At 48.4% G+C, this 22,054-nt stretch overlaps 1 protein-coding gene across 5 annotated transcripts in view; it reads right to left on the bottom strand.

Moving 5' to 3' along the window:
• The window catches only part of COP1 (COP1 E3 ubiquitin ligase), a 468,098-nt gene that overhangs the window by 125,642 nt on the left and 320,402 nt on the right, over positions 1-22,054 (bottom strand). For all 5 annotated transcript variants that reach the window (XM_033917061.1, XM_033917057.1, XM_033917058.1 and 2 more), the window contains 2 exons: positions 10,934-11,051; positions 2,571-2,695 (listed from right to left, as the gene is read on the bottom strand). In XM_033917061.1, the coding sequence (XP_033772952.1) occupies positions 2,571-2,695; positions 10,934-11,051 (243 nt within the window). The remainder of the gene's footprint in view (positions 1-2,570; positions 2,696-10,933; positions 11,052-22,054) is intronic.

Below are 22,054 nucleotides of genomic sequence, written 5' to 3'. Positions count from 1 at the left end.
CCGATGGCACAGTGCGCAGCGGCCACTAAGAGAGCGAATAGAATGCTAGGTATAATCAAGAAGGGTATTACTACCAGAACGAAAGAAGTAATCCTGCCGTTGTATCAGGCGATGGTGCGTCCGCATCTGGAGTACTGCGTCCAATATTGGTTGCCGTACCTTAAGAAGGACATGGCGTTACTCGAGAGGGTTCAGAGTAGAGCGACACGTCTGATAAGAGGTATGGAAAACCTTTCATACGCTGAGAGATTGGAGAAACTGGGACTCTTTTCCCTGGACAAGAGAAGACTTAGAAGGGATATGATAGAGACTTACAAAATCATGAAGGGCATAGAGAGAGTAGAGAGGGACAGATTCTTCAAACTTTCAAAAAATAAAAGAACAAGAGAGCATTCGGAAAAGTTGAAAGAGGACAGATTCAAAACAAATGCTAGGAAGTTCTTCTTTACCCAACGTGTGGTGGACACCTGGAATGCGCTTCCAGAGGGTGTAATAGGGCAGAGTACGGTCCTGGGGTTCAAGAAAGGATTGGACAATTTCCTGCTGGAAAAGGGGACATAGGGGTATAGATAGAGGATTACTGCACAGGTCCTGGACCTGTTGGGCTGCCGCGTGAACGGACTGCTGGGCACGATGGACCTCAGGTCTGACCCAGCGGAGGCATTGCTTATGTTCTTAAGCTTACGTTGTGGTATGTATTTTTGAAACATGGAAATTTGTTTAATTAAATGTTTAAGGTAGAAAGAAAAATGGAAATTATAGTTGCCAGACTAGTTAGCTAGCATGGCATTCTGATACAGGCATTTGCCAAAACGATCCATGACCTTGCCTTCTTTGCCAGGAGGTACAGAGGCATACACACTAGCCACTGAGGATTTCTTCAAGGTTGACTCCACCAAGACAGACTCGTGTGGAAGTTGAGGCTTGTCAAATCCAGGAATAGGGACTACTCTATACAAAGAATCCAACTTACGAGGAGCCATAGGGATGGTAAGTGACATCTCCAGATTTTTATAGAAAGTTTCCCATAAGATTTCATGGAAGGGAAGCTTGAGTAGTTCCTTGGGTGGCTGATTGTAATCCAACGCCTCCAGAAACTGTTCGAAATGCTTAGAATCAGCTTCCAGAGGGATAGACAAAGTCTCTTACATATCACAAAGAAACTTGGAGAAAGATGACTTCTCAGACAAGACAGGAGCCTCCTGGGATGAATGTTGAGGAGAGTGATCATCTGAAGAGCTTTCAGCCTCAGATAGAAGAGGATCCTGCTCAGAGTCCTCCCCCCCAGCTCTGAATCATGAACAGATCAGGCTCTGTGCCGAGAACTCGGTGTCGAAGGCTCAATATACTTAAGTTTCTGCAATGCCTTGTGAGACCGTACTGGAGTCGACTCAGGTGATGTTTGCGAAGAGAAACGACGTTGTTGAGTCGACGGTGCTGAATCCTTGATGGGAAGTGTGTGCACCGATGAAGACTCTATTGCAGGTGCTACTGGTGTTGATGGCTCAGACTGGTCTGGCACCGGGGGAGTCGGTGTCGACACAAGTAAGAGTTGGGTCGGCACCAGCATTTGAAAATGCTCACCCAATTCTTCCCTAAGCAATTTGTCTATCTTTTTCTTTAGGGTATGCACCAGTACCGCTGGCTTTTTCACCAGCACCTTCGATGTTGCTCTACGCTCCGGCGATGAGGAAGCCAATGTCGAGGCACTCACCGAAATCGGAGAGCTTCTTGGGTCTCTTCGAGGTCAGCAGGACTTTACTCACTGCTACTTTGACCTAAAGCCCAGATAGGGTGGGGGAAGGCTTCTTAGTCGGCTTACCCACTGCAGGTTGCAACACCGAGGATGGTTCTCTCGGTGTCGATGTCTATAGTGGTGTCGAGTCTCCCTCTATCACGACCCTGAAGACCAACTTTTGCTGGATCAGGCGATTTGTCAAATTTCTCTTCTGAAGAGACGAAAATTGAGAGTAAGTTTCTGGATGGTGCTCAGGCCCTAAGCACTGGAGGCACCAGCAATGTGGATCAGTGACTGAGAAAGGCCGAGTACAGCATCCGCACTTTTTAAAACCTGTCTGCGGCAGGACATCGACAGGAAGACAGACTCAACTAAATTAAAGTCAGAGGCCAAGATGACCGAACAGGCCCCGCAGGGCCGATTCCACAACAGGGAAAAAAACAAAAATGTAAAAAATAAATTTTTTAAAAAAAATCAAAACAATTAAAACAAAGAAGAAAAAATATGACTGAAAGTCACAAATCCACAAGAGCGGGAAGGCAGTGAATAAAAAAGTTTCAACAGCCGCTGAAAAACGAGTCTTCTTAGCTCTGTGGAAACTAAGAAACTGAGGTACCGTGTGCCTGCGTTGGGCGGGAAGGCACTCGTGCATGCTTGGTGTGGGCTATCGCAAACATTCTAAAGACTTAAAGTGGCGATGCACTTTTAAAGTGGTCCTTTCCGGGGCTCTGTCGGTGACCTCACCCATACATGAGAATATGCTGCCTCCCTGTCCTGGGATAAAAATATTTGCTGTGACAACCTTTTAAAAATACATGGCCATTTTGCTTACCACAGGCAATATAGTCTCCATTTGATGCCAGACCCACAAAGTTCTTTTCATTAATGTGGCCTTTGAATGAGCGTAGACAGTGTGGTTTGCCAACGTTCCACAGTTTCAGTTGGCTGTCTGTTGACCTGAAATCAATACATGCTTTGTGAGAGTGCTGATTTGTATGCAGTTATAGTACATATTGTAATTCAGAGACAAAAAAGGTATAAGTAATTCCAGATACTAAAAATGTAAAAGTTTCTTATCCTTCCTCACATTGGGCCCCCTTTTATTTAATAGAACAGACACAAAATAAGACCAACGCAAACACACTTACCCCAACATTTTTTTTTAATCTTCTATAATAAAACCCTAAACGCGCATGTGCACTTAGGAGGCTGTGATCCCTGCCACCGTGGTGTATGCTTCCGTGGTGCGCGCGTGCGGCGATTACAGCAGCGGTGGCAGTTTGACTCCTGCACTGCCGGGACGCCTTTTCTCACCTCCGGACCAGCAAACGCAGCAGCCGCAGGGCATTTGCTAGGCCGGCCCATTTCAATAATGCAAGGTAGGCGGCCTAGCAAAAGCCCCGAGGCAGAGGGAGCAGGGAAAGGAGAAGGGGTACTCCTGGACAGGGGGAACAGGTAAGGGGTGCTGCTGGATTGGGAGAGGTAAAAGGAAGGGAGAAGGCCTACTGCTGGACAGGGGGAGCAGGGAAGAGGTGCTGCTGGACATGAGGGGTAAAAGGAAGGGAGAAGGCCTACTGTTTGGAGTCAATCGGACTCTCTGGTAATGTATTAAAATGGTTCCAAGGTTTCTTGACTAAACGATCGTACTGAGTTTATAGTGACAATAAACAATCCTCCATCTGGGTAAACCCATGGGGAGTCCCGCGAGGGGTCCCCCCCGTCCCCCACACTATTTAACATTTACCTAGCCTCATTGGGGAATCTATTGCAAAGTCTAAAAATCAAATTTTACATCTATGCCGATGACATCACCATAGTTCTTCCCCTAACAAGCCTGACTTCTGAGACGAAGAATCATCTGGCATCAATTTTAATGCAAACTGAATCATGGATGGCCAAATTCAAACTGAAACTCAACTCAGAAAAAACCAAATGCTTTCTGGTGAGATTGAATGAGAAAATCAAAGTTACATCAATTTCCTTGAACGGTCAGAACTTTCCTATTGCCAATTCCATAAAAATTCTGGGAATGACGCTGGACCGCTACCTCACTTTAGATACTCACACAGAGTTACTGATTAGAAAAAGCTTCTCGACATTATGGAAACTAAGAACCATCAAAAAAGTACTTTGATGCAGCATCATTCCGCTTACAGGTGCAATCTTCCATTTTAAGCTTACTCGACTATTGTAACATCATTTATCTGGGGTCTTTCAAGAAAACCAAAGACTCTGAATTATCCAAAATTCAGAAGTTCTACTGATTTTTGGTATAAAAAATGGGAACATATAACCCACTACTATCAAAAACTTAATTGGCTTATAAGATCATGAGGGGCATAGAGAGGGTAGAGAGGGACAGATTCTTCAAACTTTCAAAAAATATAACAACAAGAGGGCATTTGGAAAAACTGAAAGGGGACAGATTCAAAACAAATGCTAGGAAGTTCTTCTTTACCCAGCGTGTGGTGGACACCTGGAATGTGCTTCCAGAGGACGTAATAGGGCAGAGTACGGTATTGGGGTTTAAGAAAGGATTGGACAATTTCCTGCTGGAAAGGGGGATAGAAGGATATAAACAGAGGATCACTGCACAGGTCCTGGACCTGTTGGGGCTACCGCGTGAGCGGGCTGCTGGGCACGATGGACCTCAGGTATGACCCAGCAGAGGCATTGCTTATGTTTTTATGGGTGCCCCTGGAAGCAAGAGTGTTGTTCAAATTTGCTTGTCTTTGTTTCAAATCTATTCTAGGCCTGGAAAGTTCCATCAGGCCCACACGCAGAATTCATATGTTTAGCCACCCAACAATAAAGGCCTGCCGATACAAAAGATACATGGAAAGAACTCTTGCTTTCCAAGCAGGCCAAAAGAACGATTTGCTGGGTAAAATCATTAACTCCTCATCCTACCTTAGCTTTAGAAAACTAGTCAAAACAAACTTGTTTAACCGATTTGTAACCTAAGAACTCGTATAGCTTTATCTCTGTATTCTACCTAATGTACTCGATGACCCTACATTGTGTCTAATTCTCTGATGTTCTCCCATTCTCTGATTACCTACATGTATTTGACGACTTTCATTGTAATTATTTTGCCAATTGTCCAGCTCTTCTTATTGTAAACCGCCTCGAACTATTATGGCTTTGGTGGTATATAAGAATAAAATTATTATTATTATTGCTGGACAGGGGGGAGGTAAAATGAAGGGAGAAGGGCTGCTGCTGGACAGGGGGAGCAGGGAAGGGGTGCTGCTGGACGGGGGGAGGTAAAAGGAAGAGAGAAGGCCTAGTGCTGGACAGGGGGAGCAGGGAAGAAGTGTTGCTGAACGGGGGGGAAGTACTGCGAGAGGTTAGAGAAACTAGGCCTCTTCTCCCTTGAAAAGAGGAGACAGAGGGGACATGATCGAAACATTCAAGATAATGAAGTGAATAGACTTAGAAGATAAAGACAAGTTGTTCACCCTCTCCAAGGTAGAAACATAGAATATGACGGCAGGAAAGGGCCACAGCCCATATAGTCTGCCCACGCTAATGACCCACCCTCAGAACTTCACCCCGCTAGAGATCCCACATGCATATCGCACTTCTTTTTAAAATCTAGCACGCTGCCGACCTTAATCACCTGCAGTGGAAGTTCATTCCAATGATCGACCACCCTTTCGGTGAAGAAATACTTCCTGGAGTCGCCATGAAATTGCCCACCCTTGATTTTCAGCGGATATCCTCTTGTGGTCGAAGGTCCTTTAAGAAAGAAGATATCGTCTTCCACCTCGATGCGGCCCGTGATATATTTAAATGTTTCAATCGTGTCCCCCCTCTCTCTTCGTTCCTTGAGTGAGTATAGCTGCAATTTATTCAGTCTCTCCTCATATGGAAGGTTGAGTCCCGAGACCATCCTGGTGGCCATTCGTTGAACCAACTCAATTCTCCGCACATCTTTTTGATAATGTGGTCTCCAGAATTGAACACAATATTCCAGATGACGTCTCACTATGGATCTGTATAAGGGCATTATGACTTCGGGCCTCCGGCCGACGAAACCTCTACGGATGCATCCTACCATTTGTCTAGCCTTGGATGCAGCTTTCTCCACCTGACTGGCAGTTTTCATGTCTTCACTAATGATCACTCCTAAATCACGTTCTGCCTTAGTCCTAGCTAAGGTCTCACCATTTAGAGTGTAAGTTCTGCACGGGTTTCTGCTGCCAAGCTGCATGACCTTACATTTTTTAGCATTGAAGCCTAGCTGCCAAGTCGAGGACCAATGTTCCAATAAGAGTAGGTCCTGCTCCATACTGTCGGGCAAAGCACTGTTACCTACTATGTTGCAAAATTTGGCATCGTCAGCGAATAATGTTATTTTACCTTGAAGCCCCTGAGTCAGGTCTCTTATGTATATATGTTGAAAAGGATCGGTCCCAAGACCGAGCCCTGTGGCACTCCACTGGTCACCTCTGATGTATTGGAGGGGGTACCGTTAACCACTACCCTCTGGAGTCTACCGCTTAACCAGTCATTGACCCATGTTGTCAATGTTGCTCCCAAGCCCTCCGACGTCATCTTGCTCAACAATCTGCGGTGCGGGACACTATCAAAAGCTTGGCTGAAGTCCAAGTATACGACGTCCAGAGATTCCCCCATATCCAGTTTCCTTGTTACCCAGTCAAAGAAGCTGATTAGATTGGATTGGCAGGACCTTCCCTTTGTGAATCCATGCTGGTGGGGATCCTGTAGATTCTCCTCGATCAGGATCGTATATAATTTGTGTTTAATAAGTCTTTCCATGAGTTTACTCACTATTGAGGTGAGACTCACTGGCCTGTAATTCGCAGCCTCCGTCCTGCAACCCTTTTTGTGCAGTGGAATGATGTTAGCCGTTTTCCAGTCCAAGGGGACTTTTCCGGTACTCAGGGAGAATGAGAGGGCACTCTCTAAAGTTAAAAGGGGATAGATTCCGTAAGGAAGTTCTTCTTCAACCAGAGAGTGGTGGAAAACTGGAATGCTCTTCCGGAGGCTGTTATAGGGGAAACACCCTACAGGGATTTTAAGACAAAGTTAGACAAGTTCCTGCTGAACCAGAATGTATGCAGATAGGACTGGTCTCAGTTAGAGCACTGGTCTTTGACCCAGGGGTCACCGCGAGAGTGGACTGCTGGGCATGATGGACCACTGGTCTGACCCAGCAACGGCAATTCTTATGTTTCTATCCAAAAAAACAGCATAGGTTGGAACTTGGACAACCTAATAGCAGGGATGTCCAAATGCTGATAATCAAAACCAACTTTCTGGACGTGCACTTCTAAGTTGCTGTGTGTCCAGAGAACAAAGGGGCTTTTTGGGAGGTGTGTTATGAATGGGAATTGGGCAGGCTTCACCTGGACATACCCCAGCCATAAGCATCCCAGAGGAACTTAGATGCTGGCAGAAAAACCTGTTTTGAGTTGCATATAAGTTCCACAAAGGTGCCCAAACTGGCAAGATGACAAGTGGAGGATTTAAGGCATGACCCCCCTTTACTCCCCCAGGGGTCATGACCCCCTCCCACCACCCAAAGAGAGAAAAAACACCCCAAAACCCATAGGATTGCCATCAGCTGATCACCGCAGAGGAATTCTCATCACCTGAGCCTGTTTCGGGGATTCCTGGTGACTCAGCTGATGGGGATTCCCCCTTTCAGCTGAGCTGTGGAGCCCTACGCCCCTCCCCCCTGACATTCCCTGCACATCCCTGACATTCCTATCACCTCCCCCCCAAAATTCCTGTAAAACAGCAGGAGGGAAACTCTCTCCCTCCTGCCTACAGGGCTGCATGCTGTAAATGAGGGGATATGCAGCACTGCGAGGGTCTCCTGTCCCCCTTTCTCCTCAATCGCCGCTGCCACCAGGGATCCCATGCCTTCCTTCCTGCGCTCCAGCTGCATTGCTGAAGCCAACCCAGAAGGCTTTCCTCCAATGTCAGAGCTGACGTCGGAGGGAAGCCTTCTGGGTCAGCAGGGGATCTAAGTTACCTCAACAGTCCTTCCTGCCTTCAGCAGCACTCATTTGCAGGGGAGCGGGCAGCAGCTCTTGCATGCTGCACGTGGCTGACCCGAAAGCCTTTGCTCCAACGTCAGAGGGAAGGCTTGCTGGTCAGCTACATGCAACGTGCAAGAGCCGCTGCCCACATCCCTGCAAACGAGTGCGGCTGAAAGCAGGAAGGAGCAGCCCTAGAGCGAGCAAGTAAGGGAAAGAGAGGATATCAACGCAGGACAAAAGGAGAATTGGGCGGGGGGGGGGAAGAAGCGCATTTGGACATGGGAATGAGAGAACGGTGAGAGGAGACATGTTGCCAATGGGGTGGAGGAGAAAGGAAGAAAAATTGGACTGATGGAGAGACAGAAATGTTGGTTGGGGATGGGAATGAGGTTCGTAGGACAGGAAAAGTGTAGGAGGCAGAAATAAAAAAATATTGGATGCACAGTCACAGAAGGAAGTGCAACCAGAGACTAATGAAAGCACCAGACCATAAAGGTAGGAAAAATTATTTTATTTTCAATTTAGTGATTGAAATGTGGGTGCAGAGACTGGCAGAGGAGTGAGTGTGTGAGGAGGCTGGATGCAGAACCTGGAGAGCAGTGAGGGAGGGGGAACAGGGTGCAAAGCATGGCAGGGCAAGGCAAGGCACTTGAATATTAAACACCCCCACCCGGTTTATATTTAAGTCAACCTTTTTTCCTCCTTTATTGGAAGGCGGGGGAGGGGGGGGAGAACAGTTACCATGGTTTATATTTGGGTCTGTTTATATCCTTATAAACACATCCTATTTGGGTCTGTTTATATCCTTATAAGCACATTCTATCTGTTCAATTTGTAAGCTCCCTGGGAATGCCCAGACTAGTTCTTTTTGTAAACCACCTAGAACTAAAAGGTATTGGTGGGATAGAAAACAGTAATGCAATGTAATATATTCGAGTATATACGGTAAAAGGCTTTACTTGCACCAAAGAAATTACCGTATTTTCACATAGATAACGCGCACCCGTGTAAAACGCGCACACGGGTATAGCGCGCGAAAAACACAAATTTATGTACAGAAATTTTTATATACCGCGCACACCCGTATACCGCGCGTGCTGCCCGACTCTCCTTTCGCCCGCCCCGACTCTCCTCTGGCCACCCCGACTCTCCTTTCGCCCGCCCCGACTCTCCTCTCCCCCTTGAAGTTCTGTCCCCACCCTGAAAGCCTGATGCCCCCCCGACGTCCGATTCACCCCCCCCCCGCAGGACCGCTCGCACCCCCACCCCGAAGGACCGCTCGCACGCACCCGCACCGCCACCCCGAAGGACCGCTCGCACGCACTCCCACCCGCACCCCCACCCTTAAGGACCGCTCACCCCCATCATGTAGAAACTCTTACCGGTGTCCTGCTGCTTCCTCTTGGCGGTCCCGACTCCCCGACACGATCGGGGCAAGAGGGAGCTCAAGCCCTCTTGCCCCAGCCAACCGCGGCACCCCCGACATGATCGGGGCAAAAGGGAGCCCAAGCCCTCTTGCCCCGCCGACTCCCCAACTCCCCGACAATATCGGGCCAGGAGGGAGCCCAAGTCCTCCTGGCCCTGGCGACCCTCCCCGCTAGTTGTTCGGGCCAGGAGGGAGCCCAAACCCTCCTGGCCACGGCGACCCCCAACCCCCACCGCGGCACCCCCGACACGATCGGGGCAAGAGGGAGCTCAAACCCTCTTGCCCCCCTCCCCGACTCCCCGACACGATCGGGGCAAAAGGGAGCCCAAGCCTTCCTGGCCACGGCGACCCCCAACCCCCACCCCGCACTACATTACGGGCAGGAGGGATCCCAGGCCCTCCTGCCCTCGACGCAAACCCCCCTCCCCCCAACGACCGCCCCCCCCAAGAACCTCCGACTGCCCCCCCCCAGCTGACCCGCGACCCCCCTGGCCGACCCCCACGACACCCCAACCCTCCTTCCCCGTACCTTTGTGTAGTTGGCCGGACAGACGGGAGTCAAACTCGCCTGTCCGGCAGGCAGCCAACAACGGAATGAGGCCGGATTGGCCCATCCGTCCCAAAGCTCCGCCTACTGGTGGGGCCTAAGGCGCCTGGGCCAATCAGAATAGGCCCGGGAGCCTTAGGTCCCTCCTGGGGGCAGGGCCTTGGGCACATGGTCGGGTTGAGCCCATGTGCCTCAGGCCCCGTCCCCAGGTGGGACCTTAGGCTCCCGGGCCTATTCTGATTGGCCCAGGCGCCTTAGGCCCCACCAGTAGGCGGAGCTTTGGGACGGATGGGCCAATCCGGCCTCATTCCGTTGTTGGCTGCCTGCCGGACAGGCGAGTTTGACTCCCGTCTGTCCGGCCAACTACACAAAGGTACGGGGAAGGAGGGTTGGGGTGTCGTGGGGGTCGGCCAGGGGGGTCGCGGGTCAGCTGGGGGGGGGGCAGTCGGAGGTTCTTGGGGGGGGCGGTCGTTGGGGGGAGGGGGGTTTGCGTCGAGGGCAGGAGGGCCTGGGATCCCTCCTGCCCGTAATGTAGTGCGGGGTGGGGGTTGGGGGTCGCCGTGGCCAGGAAGGCTTGGGCTCCCTTTTGCCCCGATCGTGTCGGGGAGTCGGGGAGGGGGGCAAGAGGGTTTGAGCTCCCTCTTGCCCCGATCGTGTCGGGGGTGCCGCGGTTGGCTGGGGCAAGAGGGCTTGAGCTCCCTCTTGCCCTGATCGTGTCGGGTGTCGGGACCGCCAAGAGGAAGCAGCAGGACACCGGTAGGAGCTTCTACATGATGGGGGGGGGGGGGTCGGGAGGCTGTGGAGGTGTGAGCGGTCATTCGGGGTGGGGATGCGGGTGCGTGCGAGCGGTCCTTCGGGGTGGGGGTGCGAGCGGTCCTGCGGGGGGAGGGGGGTGAATCGGACGTCGGAGGGGGGGAGAACTATGTAAAAAATTTTGTATAACGCGCAAGGGTGTGCGCGGTATGTAAAAACCACGTATAGCGCGCGCGTTATATGCGAGAAAATACGGTAAATGTTCAAAAAATGTACAGTATAATTGATACATACTGAAACCAAAACACAAAGATGATATGTACAGATTCTACTATGTATAGGCAGGGCATCAATGTATATTCTGTGATACTAATTGTGTAGTGCTTTGATACTAATTGTGTAATGCTGCTGAGTATACCTATTAACTCTTCTTTGTACGATAGGAAAATACTTACGCCGAGACTATTTCTTCACCACTCACAAACTTTGCGTAAGAGACAGCTTTGCGATGTCCTTTAAATACCATGATTGGCTGCTTAGTGTTACGGAGATCATAATAGTGGACACAGTGATCTATTGGGCAAGATAAAAAGATAAAGTATCTGTTCACATTAGCCAAGACAATACTCCAGTATTTACAATTTATGTGCAGCTTCCTACTGGAAACAAAGTAGTTGAAATCAACAAGCCAAATGTCAATGTCATTTATATTACATTATACCACTTCTGCTCATTGTGATCTTGGCAAGTTAATTAAACCCCCAATTGCCTCAAGCACAACCCTCTGGGGACAGGACAATACCAAATGTACCTGAATGTAACAACTTGAGTTGCTGCTGAAAAAAGGTATGGGTTAAATACAAATATATATTTTATCATCTTCTGTACAATGCAACAAGCCTAAGAAGCATTAAATAGGACTATGACTATCTTCCAACGTCCAATTCAAGGGCACAAAGTTTTATAAAAGTGTTATTTTGAGGACTCAAAGCAGGAGCCAACTTTCACAGCTGAACTCCCGAGCAAGCAAGCAAACTTCTTCCTCTCTCATGCTCCAATAACTGTAGACCATACCAGAGAGTTTGCTGAAATTAACTGAACCTTTACTTCTTCTTAGGTAAATTCAAAGAGGCAATATCCTTGAACAGCAACAGTTTCATAAACAACTCCAACCAGAACACGATAGATATCCAGAATCAGGTGTACTTAATTCTAAAGTTTAGGAATCCTTCATGTTGGGAGGATCCTATATTAAAGTCCCAACACAGGCCTATTGGATAGACCTGGCTTAATAGAAGTGATCAGTTGGTTTGGGGTTTTCCAAAAGACAAAATTTCCTCCCAGAACCAGGGCTTAAAACTCCTCTGGAATGAAGTCACTAAATACCACCCTCCAAGAAATCTCAAGGCAAACTAAGGGGGAACTTCCTTGAGACAGCTTCAGCAAAACATAGTTCTATGTCGGAACATGATTCCCCTAGCCGCATTGATACTGAGATGAGTATTAACTCAAATTAATTAATTACATTTTTTTTTGTTGTTTTAAGTTTTTTATTCTTTTTTCATATAACAGGTGTACAATCTAAATTCATACAAATTCATTAAGTATATACACTTGACATTCTTTCATACCTTACTGTAAATATAACATTTCATTATATACTCTTTTACTATAATTTTTAAACAGCATATAATACTTAATAAGTAATAAGTATGTCAACTATTAACTCAATTATAATCCCCCTCCCTCCCCTTACTTTGGGAAATGCATACAATAAAACAAAATATAATATTAATTATTTATATTTTATGATGAATAAAATAAACCCACCCACCACCCCCCTTATCAAATATCTTATTATGGGAAAATTATATCATTCATTGCAAAAGTCTGTTAATGGTCCCCAAATGTATTAATAAAATTTAAAGACTTGATATATTTTAAAGCATTATAAAATTATAAGACCGATGTCGATTTTGGTACTATTAGCCTGTGTGTGAAAATTAAATACACATACCAACACTGCCAAGGTCTATGAAGGATTTACCGTATTTTCACGCATATAACGCGCGCGTTATACGTGTTTTTACAAACCTTGCATAGCCTTGCGCGGTATACGCGTGAGCGCGCTATATAAAATTTTTTTTACATAGTTCCCCCCCCCCCCCGATGGACCGCTCGCACGCACTCCCACCCGCACCCCCACCCTGAAGGACCGCTCGCACCCCCACAGCCTCCCGACCCCCCCCCCATCATGTAGAAGCTCCTACCGGTGTCCTGCTGCTTCCTCTTCCGGCGGTTCGCCCTTTCTCTAACGTCAAGCCCTCTTGCCCTGCCGACTTCCCGACACGATCGGGGCAAGAGGGAGCTCAAGCTCTCTTGCCCCAGTCAACCGCGGCACTCCCGACACGATCGGGGCAAGAGGGAGCTCAAGCCCTCTTGCCCCCCGACACGATCGGGGCAAAAGGGAGCCCAAGCCCTTTTGCCCCGCCGACTCCCCAACTCCCCGACAATATCGAGCCAGGAGGGAGCCCAAACACTCCTGGCCACGGCGACCCCCTACCCCCACCCCGCACTACATTATGGGCAGGAGGGATCCCAGGCCCTCCTGCCTTCGACGCAAACCCCCCTCCCCCCAACGACCGCCCCCCCTCAAAGAACCTCCGAACGCACCCCCCAGCCAACCCGCGACCCCCATGGCCGACCCCCACGACACCCCCACCCCCCTTCCCTGTACCTTTGTGTAGTTAGCCGGACAGACGGGAGCCAAACCCGCCTGTCCGGCAGGCAGCCAACGACGGGATGAGGCAGGATTGGCCCATCCGTCCCAAAGCTCCGCCTACTGGTGGAGCCTAAGGCGCCTGGGCCAATCAGAATAGGCCCGGGAGCCTTAGGTCCCTCCTGGGGGCGGGGCCTTGGGCGCATGGTCGGGTTGGGCCCATGTGCCTCAGGCCCCGCCCCCAGGAGGGACCTAAGGCTCCCTGGCCTATTCTGATTGGCCCAGGCGCCTTAGGCCCCACCAATAGGCGGAGCTTTGGGACGGATGGGCCAATCTGGCCTCATTCCGTCGTTGGCTGCCTGCCGGACAGGCGGTTTGGCTCCCATCTGTCCGGCCAACTACACAAAGGTACGGGGAAGGGGGTGGGGGTGTCGGCCAGGGGGGTCGCGGGTCGGCTGGGGGGGCGGTTGGAGGTTATTTGGGGGGGCGGTCGTTGGGGGGAGGGGGGTTTGCGTCGAGGGAAGGAGGGCCTGGGATCCCTCCTGCCGTAATGTAGTGCGGGGTGGGGGTAGGGGTCGCCGTGGCCAGGAGGGTTTGGGCTCCCTCCTGGCCCGATATTGTCGGGGAGTTGGGGAGTCGGCGGGGCAAGAGGGCTTGGGCTCCCTTTTGCCCCGATTGTGTCGGGGGGGGGCAAGAGGGCTTGAGCTTCCTCTTGCCCTGATCGTGTCGGAGGTGCCGCGGTTGGCTGGGGCAAGAGGTCTTGAGCTCCCTCTTGCCCTGATCGTGTCGGGGGTGCCGCGGTTGGCTGGGGCAAGAGGGCTTGAGCTCCCTCTTGCCCCGATCGTGTCGGGGAGTCGGCGGGGCAAGAGGGATTGACGTTAGAGAAAGGGCGAACCGCTGGAAGAGGAAGCAGCGCAGGTGCAGGGCTCACGGAAGGGCCGGGACCGCCAAGAGAAAGCAGCTGGACACCGGTAGGAGCTTCTACATGATGGGGGGGGGGGCCGGGAGGCTGTGGGGGTGCGAGCGGTCCTTCAGGGTGGGGGTGCGGGTGGAAGTGCGTGTGAGCGGTCCTTCGGGGTGGGGGTGCGAGCGGTCCAGCGGGGGGGTGAATCGGACATGGGGGGGGGCATCAGGCTTTCAGGGTGGGGACAGGACTTCAAGGGGGAGAGGAGAGTCGGGGCGGGCGAAAGGAGAGTCGGGGTGGCCAGAGAGTCGGGGCGGGCGAAAGGAGAGTCGGGGTGGCCAGAGGAGAGTCGAGGCGGGCGAAAGGAGAGTCGGCCAGCATGCGCGGTATACGGGTGTGCGCGGTATATAAAAATTTCTGTACATAAATTTGTGTTTTCCGCGCGCTATACCCGTGTGCGCGTTTTACACGGGTGTGCGTTATCTACGTGAAAATATGATACTTAAGGTATTGCTATCATAAAGTATATTATATCACGTCACATTATATGCTATGAGGCTCATAATAATAATAATAATAATAAAAATGTTCAAAAAGTGGCCTAAATTGGTACTTGGATGATCAAAAAGCCAGATCATCCAAGTACTGATAATAAAAGCTGGTTTTAGATGTATCGCTGCCTGGCTGGCCCAGACTTCCTGTCTGCTTTCGCAGTAGCAGCAGCAGGGCGGTAAGATAGCAGCCAACCCGGGGAAAGGAAGGAGGGAGGCTTTTTTTTTTTTTTGCCTGGCAGGGAGGGATGTTTTTTTTGAGAATGGACATTTTCCCTGCTGCTACTTTCAGCATTTAGGCCCAAATTCTGTATAGGACGCCCGGGAGAAGTGTCCTATACAGAATCGGGCCTACACTAAACCCCGATTCTGTAACCTTCGTTCATGTTACAGAAGCTGGTTAGAGAATCGGGTTAGATTAGACACGGCCGCTACACTTATCGCGGCAAGGGATATGTATAGCGGCCGCCTGTCCAATCGCCGGCAGGAGGATGCCCAACTCCTCTTGTCGGAACTCCGGACCCCCCTCCCCCCCAAACTGGTAATCGCCAGCAGGAGGATGCCCAACTCCTCCTGCCGGAACCCCCCGGACCACCCCTCCCCTCCAAACTGGTAATCACCATCAGGAGAATGCCCAACTCCTCCTGCCGGAACCCCGATCCTGGACCCGGACCCCCCCTCCCCTCCCTCCCAAACTGGTAATCGCCGGCAGGAGGATGCCCAACTCCTCCTGCCGGAACCCCCCGGGCCCCCTCCTGACCCCCCATGCTAACGACGACCCCTCCCCAACTAACCTCCCTCCCCCAACTAACCTTTAAATGTTGGTCGCCTGGACGGGTCTTGCTGCCGTCCAGCCGACAGGCCCGCCTCATGGAAATGAGACGGGCCCGCCCCTTCCCGGCCCATCCCCGCTAAATCTAAGGCCTGATTGGCCCAGGCTAGGTACATGGGCATTTTGCTGGCCTACATTTTAAGCATCTCTTCCTCTAACTAGGGCGTAGGGCTGCCTAGGTTTGCCTAAGGCCCTTAGGCGAGCTTAGGCGTCTTGCGGGCCTCCCTAGGCTCCCGGAGGCGCCTTCAATATAGGCAGCCTGCCTGGGGAGCATTTTTTTTTAAAACGTGCATCCTGATTGGCTGATTAGACAGCTGTAGGACGCCTACAGCTGCCTAAAATCGGGACGTACTTTGTAGAATCAGGGCCTTAGGGCCTTAGGCCAAAAAGGGACTTAGACTTTTTTTTTTTGATTATGCCTCTCTCTGAGTTTATCTTGTTAGGCAGACTGGATGGATCATGCAGAACTTGATCTACTGTCATCTACTATGTTATTATACAAATAAGAATCGTTGAAAGATTATTTTGAGATCACCTCCTTCTCCCTCTATATTTCTAAAATAACCAGATGAATCTTTTAAATTGACCAACCAAATAAGTCTTAAATATCTTCAGATTTTCCTTTACGCATCATAAAATGACTTTCAACTACATTCTCTCCATAATGCAAGTTTTATGCAGAGTCCTAGTAGTAAATTTAATGGATTGTTATACCCAATATATAAAAATTTAAGTGTGATATTCATTCTTGCTATGGTATGAGCAAAACAAATCCACCGGGGGTGGGGGGGGGCACTAACTTTATAGCACTTAATCCTTCAAAAATCATTCTGAAGATGATAATCCAATTCACAGAAATATGCAATTTATGCTTTTTAAAAAAAAATCATTTTGGTATACTGTATTTTCTTTCTGTTGCTTTCAAAAGGAACATTTGTACAATCTTTATATTCTTTAGCTGTTTTTGTTCCCTGCCTAAGCCCTCACCTAGCACTTTGCTCATATTTGCTGAATGAAGAATTGTTATGTACAATTCCAGGTAATTATTCCAGGTAATTATTGAGCAGGCAGAGAAGAAAAAATTTTAAAACGAATTATGGTATTTTGTATAAAAATACTGAACACAGAACAAGATGACGAGTACAGGATAGATACAAAATAAGTCAACTAATCTATCATAATAAAACCCCTAGCGCGCATGTGCACTTTAATTGCCGTGCATCGTGCTTCTGTGCCACACATGCACAGTACAATAATTTGCCAGACGCAGATCATCCGTGCCTGCCTCAGCTGATTTCCTGCCTTTTGCCCCGATCTCCAATGCCGGCTAACTTCCTACCTTCTTCCTACGTTGCCAGGACGCCTCTTCTTCTCAACCTTGGACCAGCAGCGGCAGCAGCTGCGGTTTCATCAAGCAGCCGCGAGGCCTTTGCTAGGCCAGCCCACTTGGATAATGCAAGGTGGGCCGGCCCAGCAAAAGCTCTGAGGCTGCCCGGACTAGCGGATGCTGGACAGGGGGGAGGTAAAAGGAAGGGAGAAGGGGTGCTGCTGGACAGGGGTAAGGTAAAAGGAAGGGAGAAGGGGTGCTGCTGGACAGGGGTAAGGTAAAAGGAAGGGAGAAGGGCTACTGCTGGAAAGGGGGAGCAGGGAAGGTGTGCTGCTGGACAGGGTGGAGGTAAAAGGAAAGAAGGGCTACTGCTGGACAGGGGCAGCAGGGAAGAGGTGTTTCTGGATTGGGGGAGGAGAAGGGAAGGGGTGCTGCTGGACAGGGTGGAGGTAAAAGGAAAGAAGGGCTACTGCTGGACAGGGGCAGCAGGGAAGAGGTGTTTCTGGATGGGGGAGGAGAAGGGAAGGGGTGCTGCTGGGCAGGGGAGGTAAAAGGAAGGGAGAAGGGCTATTGCTGGACAGGGGGAGCAGGGAAGAGGTGCTTCTGGATGGGGGGAGGTTAAAGGAAGGGAGAAGTGTTACTGCTGGACAGGGGAGCAGGGAAGGGGTGCTGCTGGACGGGGAGGTAAAAGGAAGGGAGAAGGGCTACTGCTGGACAGGGGGAGCAGGGAAGGAGTGCTGCTGGACAGGGGGGAGGTAAAAGGAGGGGAGAAGGGCTACTGCTGGACAGGGGGAGCAGGGAAGAGGTGCTGCTGGACAGGGGGGAGGTAAAAGGAAGGGAGAAGGGCTACTGCTGGACAGGGGGAGCAGGGAAGGGGTACTTCTGGACAGGGGGGGAGGTAAAAGGAAGGGAGAAGGGCTACTGCTGGACAGGGGGAGCAGGAAGCAAAGAAAGAGAAAGAGAGAGAAAAGGCCTCAGCGCCCTATTGTGCTAAAAGTATTCTAGCACCCATTAATATAACGAGCTTAAACCCTCGTGGAATATATTTTACTTAAAGAAACATCCTAGACAAAAAAAATGTTTACATATACTTACAGTTCAATAGGGCTCAAAAATTATAAAAGAAATACAAAAGAATTTTAGAAAGATTTTTTAAAGCAGTAGGTGCTCACAATATTCATTGCAGCAATGACCTAGTTATGTGATTAGCATAATTTCAAGTACATTTTTGAATGTCAGAACTGTGAAGCTGAGTGGCTTTAAAATTTACTTGTGAAAATGATTAGTTTTACTATAAGTGAATTCCTGAGAACACTTCAGAAATGTTACAGACTTTAGAAAACAGCAGGGGAAAACAAAATTCAAACTATTAGTAAAAATTTAAAAGGAATTCAAGTTTTGAATTACACCATGGAAAAATTTTCTTTCTCTGATGTTATTGACATGCACAACTTTCAGTAAAATATGTAATAAAGAAACCAAAATCTATGAAACTCATTTCAATTTCTGCACATCTAAAAAAAAAAAAAAAGGCTAATTTACACATTGCATGATACAAGCAATAAACATGGGAGAAAAGTTATAAAGTCCTATTATAGTTTGCATATCCTTGCAAACAGAGCTTATGTGTAAGTCCACAGTCCAAATACAGGTATTACTTTACTACATACATTTATGAGTACATTTTTAATTTGGAATGTTGACAAAGACTGAGACTTAGCAAAGTTACTTAACAGTAGGTGTTCTCCAAAGACAGCAGGCATACCGTATATTCTCACATGTGGGTGACATCATCCACAAACCTGGTACAGCACATCTTTAAATCTTTAGGCAGTGCCCCCATACAGCATGCATGCCGGTGCCTTCCTGTTCGTCGGCTCACGGGAATATTAGTTTAGTAACCAAGCTAAAAAGCCAACTAGGGGAGGTGATCAAGTTGTGATAATATATCCTTGCAGTCTTCAGAGAACACCTGCTAAAGGGTAAGCATCTTTGTTTTCTCAGAGAACAAGCAGGCATAAATAGTCTCACATGTAGGACTTCCAAGTTGCCAGGATCATGTCTCTGGAAGATGTTAAACATTGAATATAAAGGTGAAATTCTATAGGGTTGGAGGGAAAGTTGGTTTTGAACAGAGAATAGATTCTGCAGAACAGCTTAACCAAACTAATTGTCTCTTCTGCAGTTGTGCTCAAAACAGTAGTGAGAACTAAAGGTATGGACTGAAGACCAAGTAGCCACTTTGCAGATTTTCTCAACAGATGCAGAGTGGAAAAAGCTACCGAGACAGCAATAGCTCAGGTACTGTGGACTGTTACACATCCCTGTAGCACAGCTAAGTCTGAATATATGCAAAGATACAGTCTGCTAGTCAAGTGGCGATGGTTCTCTTGATAACAGGAACTCTGAGTCTATTAGGCTTAAAACCCACCAAAGAGTTGGAAGGATCCTCTATGATGGAAGACTACATATGTGGGCAGTATCCTAAAGTGAGTTACAATATAATCACAAATCTCAAAAAACTAAACATAAGAACGTAAGAATAGCCTTACTGAGTCAGACCAATGGTCTATCAAGCCTAGTAGCCTGTTCTCACAGTGGCCAATCCAGGTCACTGGTATCTGGCCAAAACCCAAGGAGCTGCAATATTCCTTGCTACCAATTCAGGGCAAGCAGTTGCTTCCCCCCATGTCTTTCTCAATAACAGACTATGGACTTTTCCTCCAGGAACTTGTTCAAACCTTTCTTAAAACCAGCTAAGCTATCTGCTCTTACCACATCCTCTGGTAATGCGTTCCAGAGCTTAACTATTCTCAGAGTGAAAAAATTTCCTCCTATTGATTTTAAAAATATTTCCCTGTAACTTCATTGAGTGTCCCCTAGTCTTTCTCATTTTTGACAGTGTGAAAAATCGATCCACTTGTACCCGTTCTACTCCACTCAGGATTTTGTAGACTTCAATCATATCTCTCCTCTGCCTTCTCTTTTCCAAGCTGAAGAGCCCTAACTGTTTTAGTCTTTCCTCACTTGTACGCGAGCAGTCTTTCCTCATACGAGAGGAATTCCATCCCTTTCACCAACTTTTAAATCAGTGGTTATCTCTGTATAACTTCAGTATAAATACATGTTTAATTGTGATTCATATGTTGCTTTTTATGACTATAAGAATAAAAAGATGAAAATTCAGCATTTTCATGATTTAAATGGGTAAATTGCAAAATTTGAATATCCTGGTCACAAAAGCAAAGTTTTATTGAAACAGATATTTTCTATACTTTTTTATGCATGAGCAATTAGGAAATTACACTTCGTGTTATACAGTGTTATCAAACTAGGCAGAACAAAGGTCCATCGAAAACAACATTTTGTATCTAACAAGTATCAAACAGCAGCAATGTAAAAGAATTGGGACATATTCAAATATTTCCATCCACTATAATGCCTCTTCAGTTTCAACAAGTCAGTTATCTAATTTATAGTTCACCTCTCCCCAAAGGCTACAAAGTAGTTTACGACGTTAAAACAATGTTAAATAACTACTGCCTAATCTATTTCTCATACATTTTCCTATCTCTTTTGAGCCAGCTATATTACTAACCTTCACAGGTTCCCATAGTAATGAATAGAGCTGTCACAAGAACAGGGAAAGTTATGTGGCTGCCTGGTGCACTAGCCCATTGCTACTACCACTGCCAGACTAAAGCAGTTGAGGAATTTAATACCTCTGTAGATGATTCATTGGGGACCTAAAATCAGCAGTAACTACATAGTGAGTGTAGGATTCTCCACTACCCTCAATCAAATTTACATCATTTGAGAGAGATACCCAGCCTAGGATGAAGTTTACACTGCATCAGAATAAGAACATACTAATTATGCACTGTGGCCCTGATTCTGTATAGGATGCCTAGGAGGGGCATCCTATACAGAATCGGACTTATACTAACCCCGATTCTGTAACCGGCATCCATGTTACAGACGCCAGTTAGAGAATCGGGTTAGAGTAGACGCGGTCAGTATACATTGCGGCAAGGGATCTCCCTGCCTGATAAGTATAGCGGCCGCCTGTCCGATCGCTGGCAGGAGGGTGCCCAACCCCTCCTGCCGGAAAGCTGCACCCCCTCCGGACCCCCCACGCTAATGCCCCCCCATGCTCCCCCTAACCTCCCTCCCAACTAACCTCTAAATTGTTGGCCGGCCGGGTCTTGCTGCCATCTAGCCAGCAGGCCCGCCTCATCGAAATGAGGCAGGCCCACCCCTTCCAGGCCCATCCCCACTAACCTAAGGCCTGATTGGCCCAGGCTATAGAAGCCTGGACCAATCAGGCCTTAGGCATAGCAGGTCCGCCCATCCCCACTAAGCCTAAGGCTTGATTGGCCCAGGCTCTAGGCGGGGGGTTGTAGCACGGGGGGAGGGGGGGCGTTAGCATGGGGGGGTCCAGAGGGGGGGTGCGGCTCTCCGGCAGGAGGGATTGGGCCCCCTCCTGCGGACGATCGGGAGTTTGGGGGGCGTTCTGGCAGGAGGGATCCCTTGCCGCTATAAGTATAGCGGCTGCGTCTACTTACAATGTAGGCCAGTAAGCGTCTCTTCCTCTACTAGGGAGACGTGTAGGGCCACCTAGGTTCACCTAAGGCCCTTAGGTGAGCTTAGGAGGTCTTGCAGGCCTCCCTAGGCTCCCGGAGGTGCCTTCAATATAGGCGACCTGCCTGGGGAGCATTTTTTTTTTTAAAACGTGCATCCCGATTGGCTGATTAGACAGCTGTAGGATGCCTACAGCTGCCTAAATCAGGACGCACTTTGCAGAACCAGAGCCTGTATGTACTGTCGACTCCGCTTAAGTGCAAGGCCTCCGGATTGGATTGTGACGTGCGCTTAAACGGAGTGTGTGCTTAATCAGAGTACTACTTTTAAGTCATGAAAAATCATAGTACACTGTAGTCAAATGCAATAAGACTTTTATTTAGTAAAAAAAAAAAAAACCCACACGTCAGGTGTTGCTATACAACAAATTACAAGCAATTGGAAAAATTGGAAGAGGCTTAACTATAGTTTTTGGTGGAATTCTTTGTCATATGTATAAAATGGAAAGAACGTTAGCTACACAGAAAGGGAATTTCAAGAAATTTCAGGAGATTTGGGAACCATTAAAATATTGTGGAGGGAGGGGGAGATAATGAATTTTAGTGTGTCGATATGGGGTCCATGATAAATATGTTAAGCATTGAAAATTGTGAATGAATAGG

This window comes from Geotrypetes seraphini, chromosome 12 (assembly GCF_902459505.1).
Source record: "Geotrypetes seraphini chromosome 12, aGeoSer1.1, whole genome shotgun sequence".
NCBI classification, from domain to species: Eukaryota; Metazoa; Chordata; class Amphibia; order Gymnophiona; family Dermophiidae; genus Geotrypetes; species Geotrypetes seraphini.
Note: the sequence above shows the minus strand (reverse complement) of the source record. Positions and strands in the feature narration are given on the sequence as shown.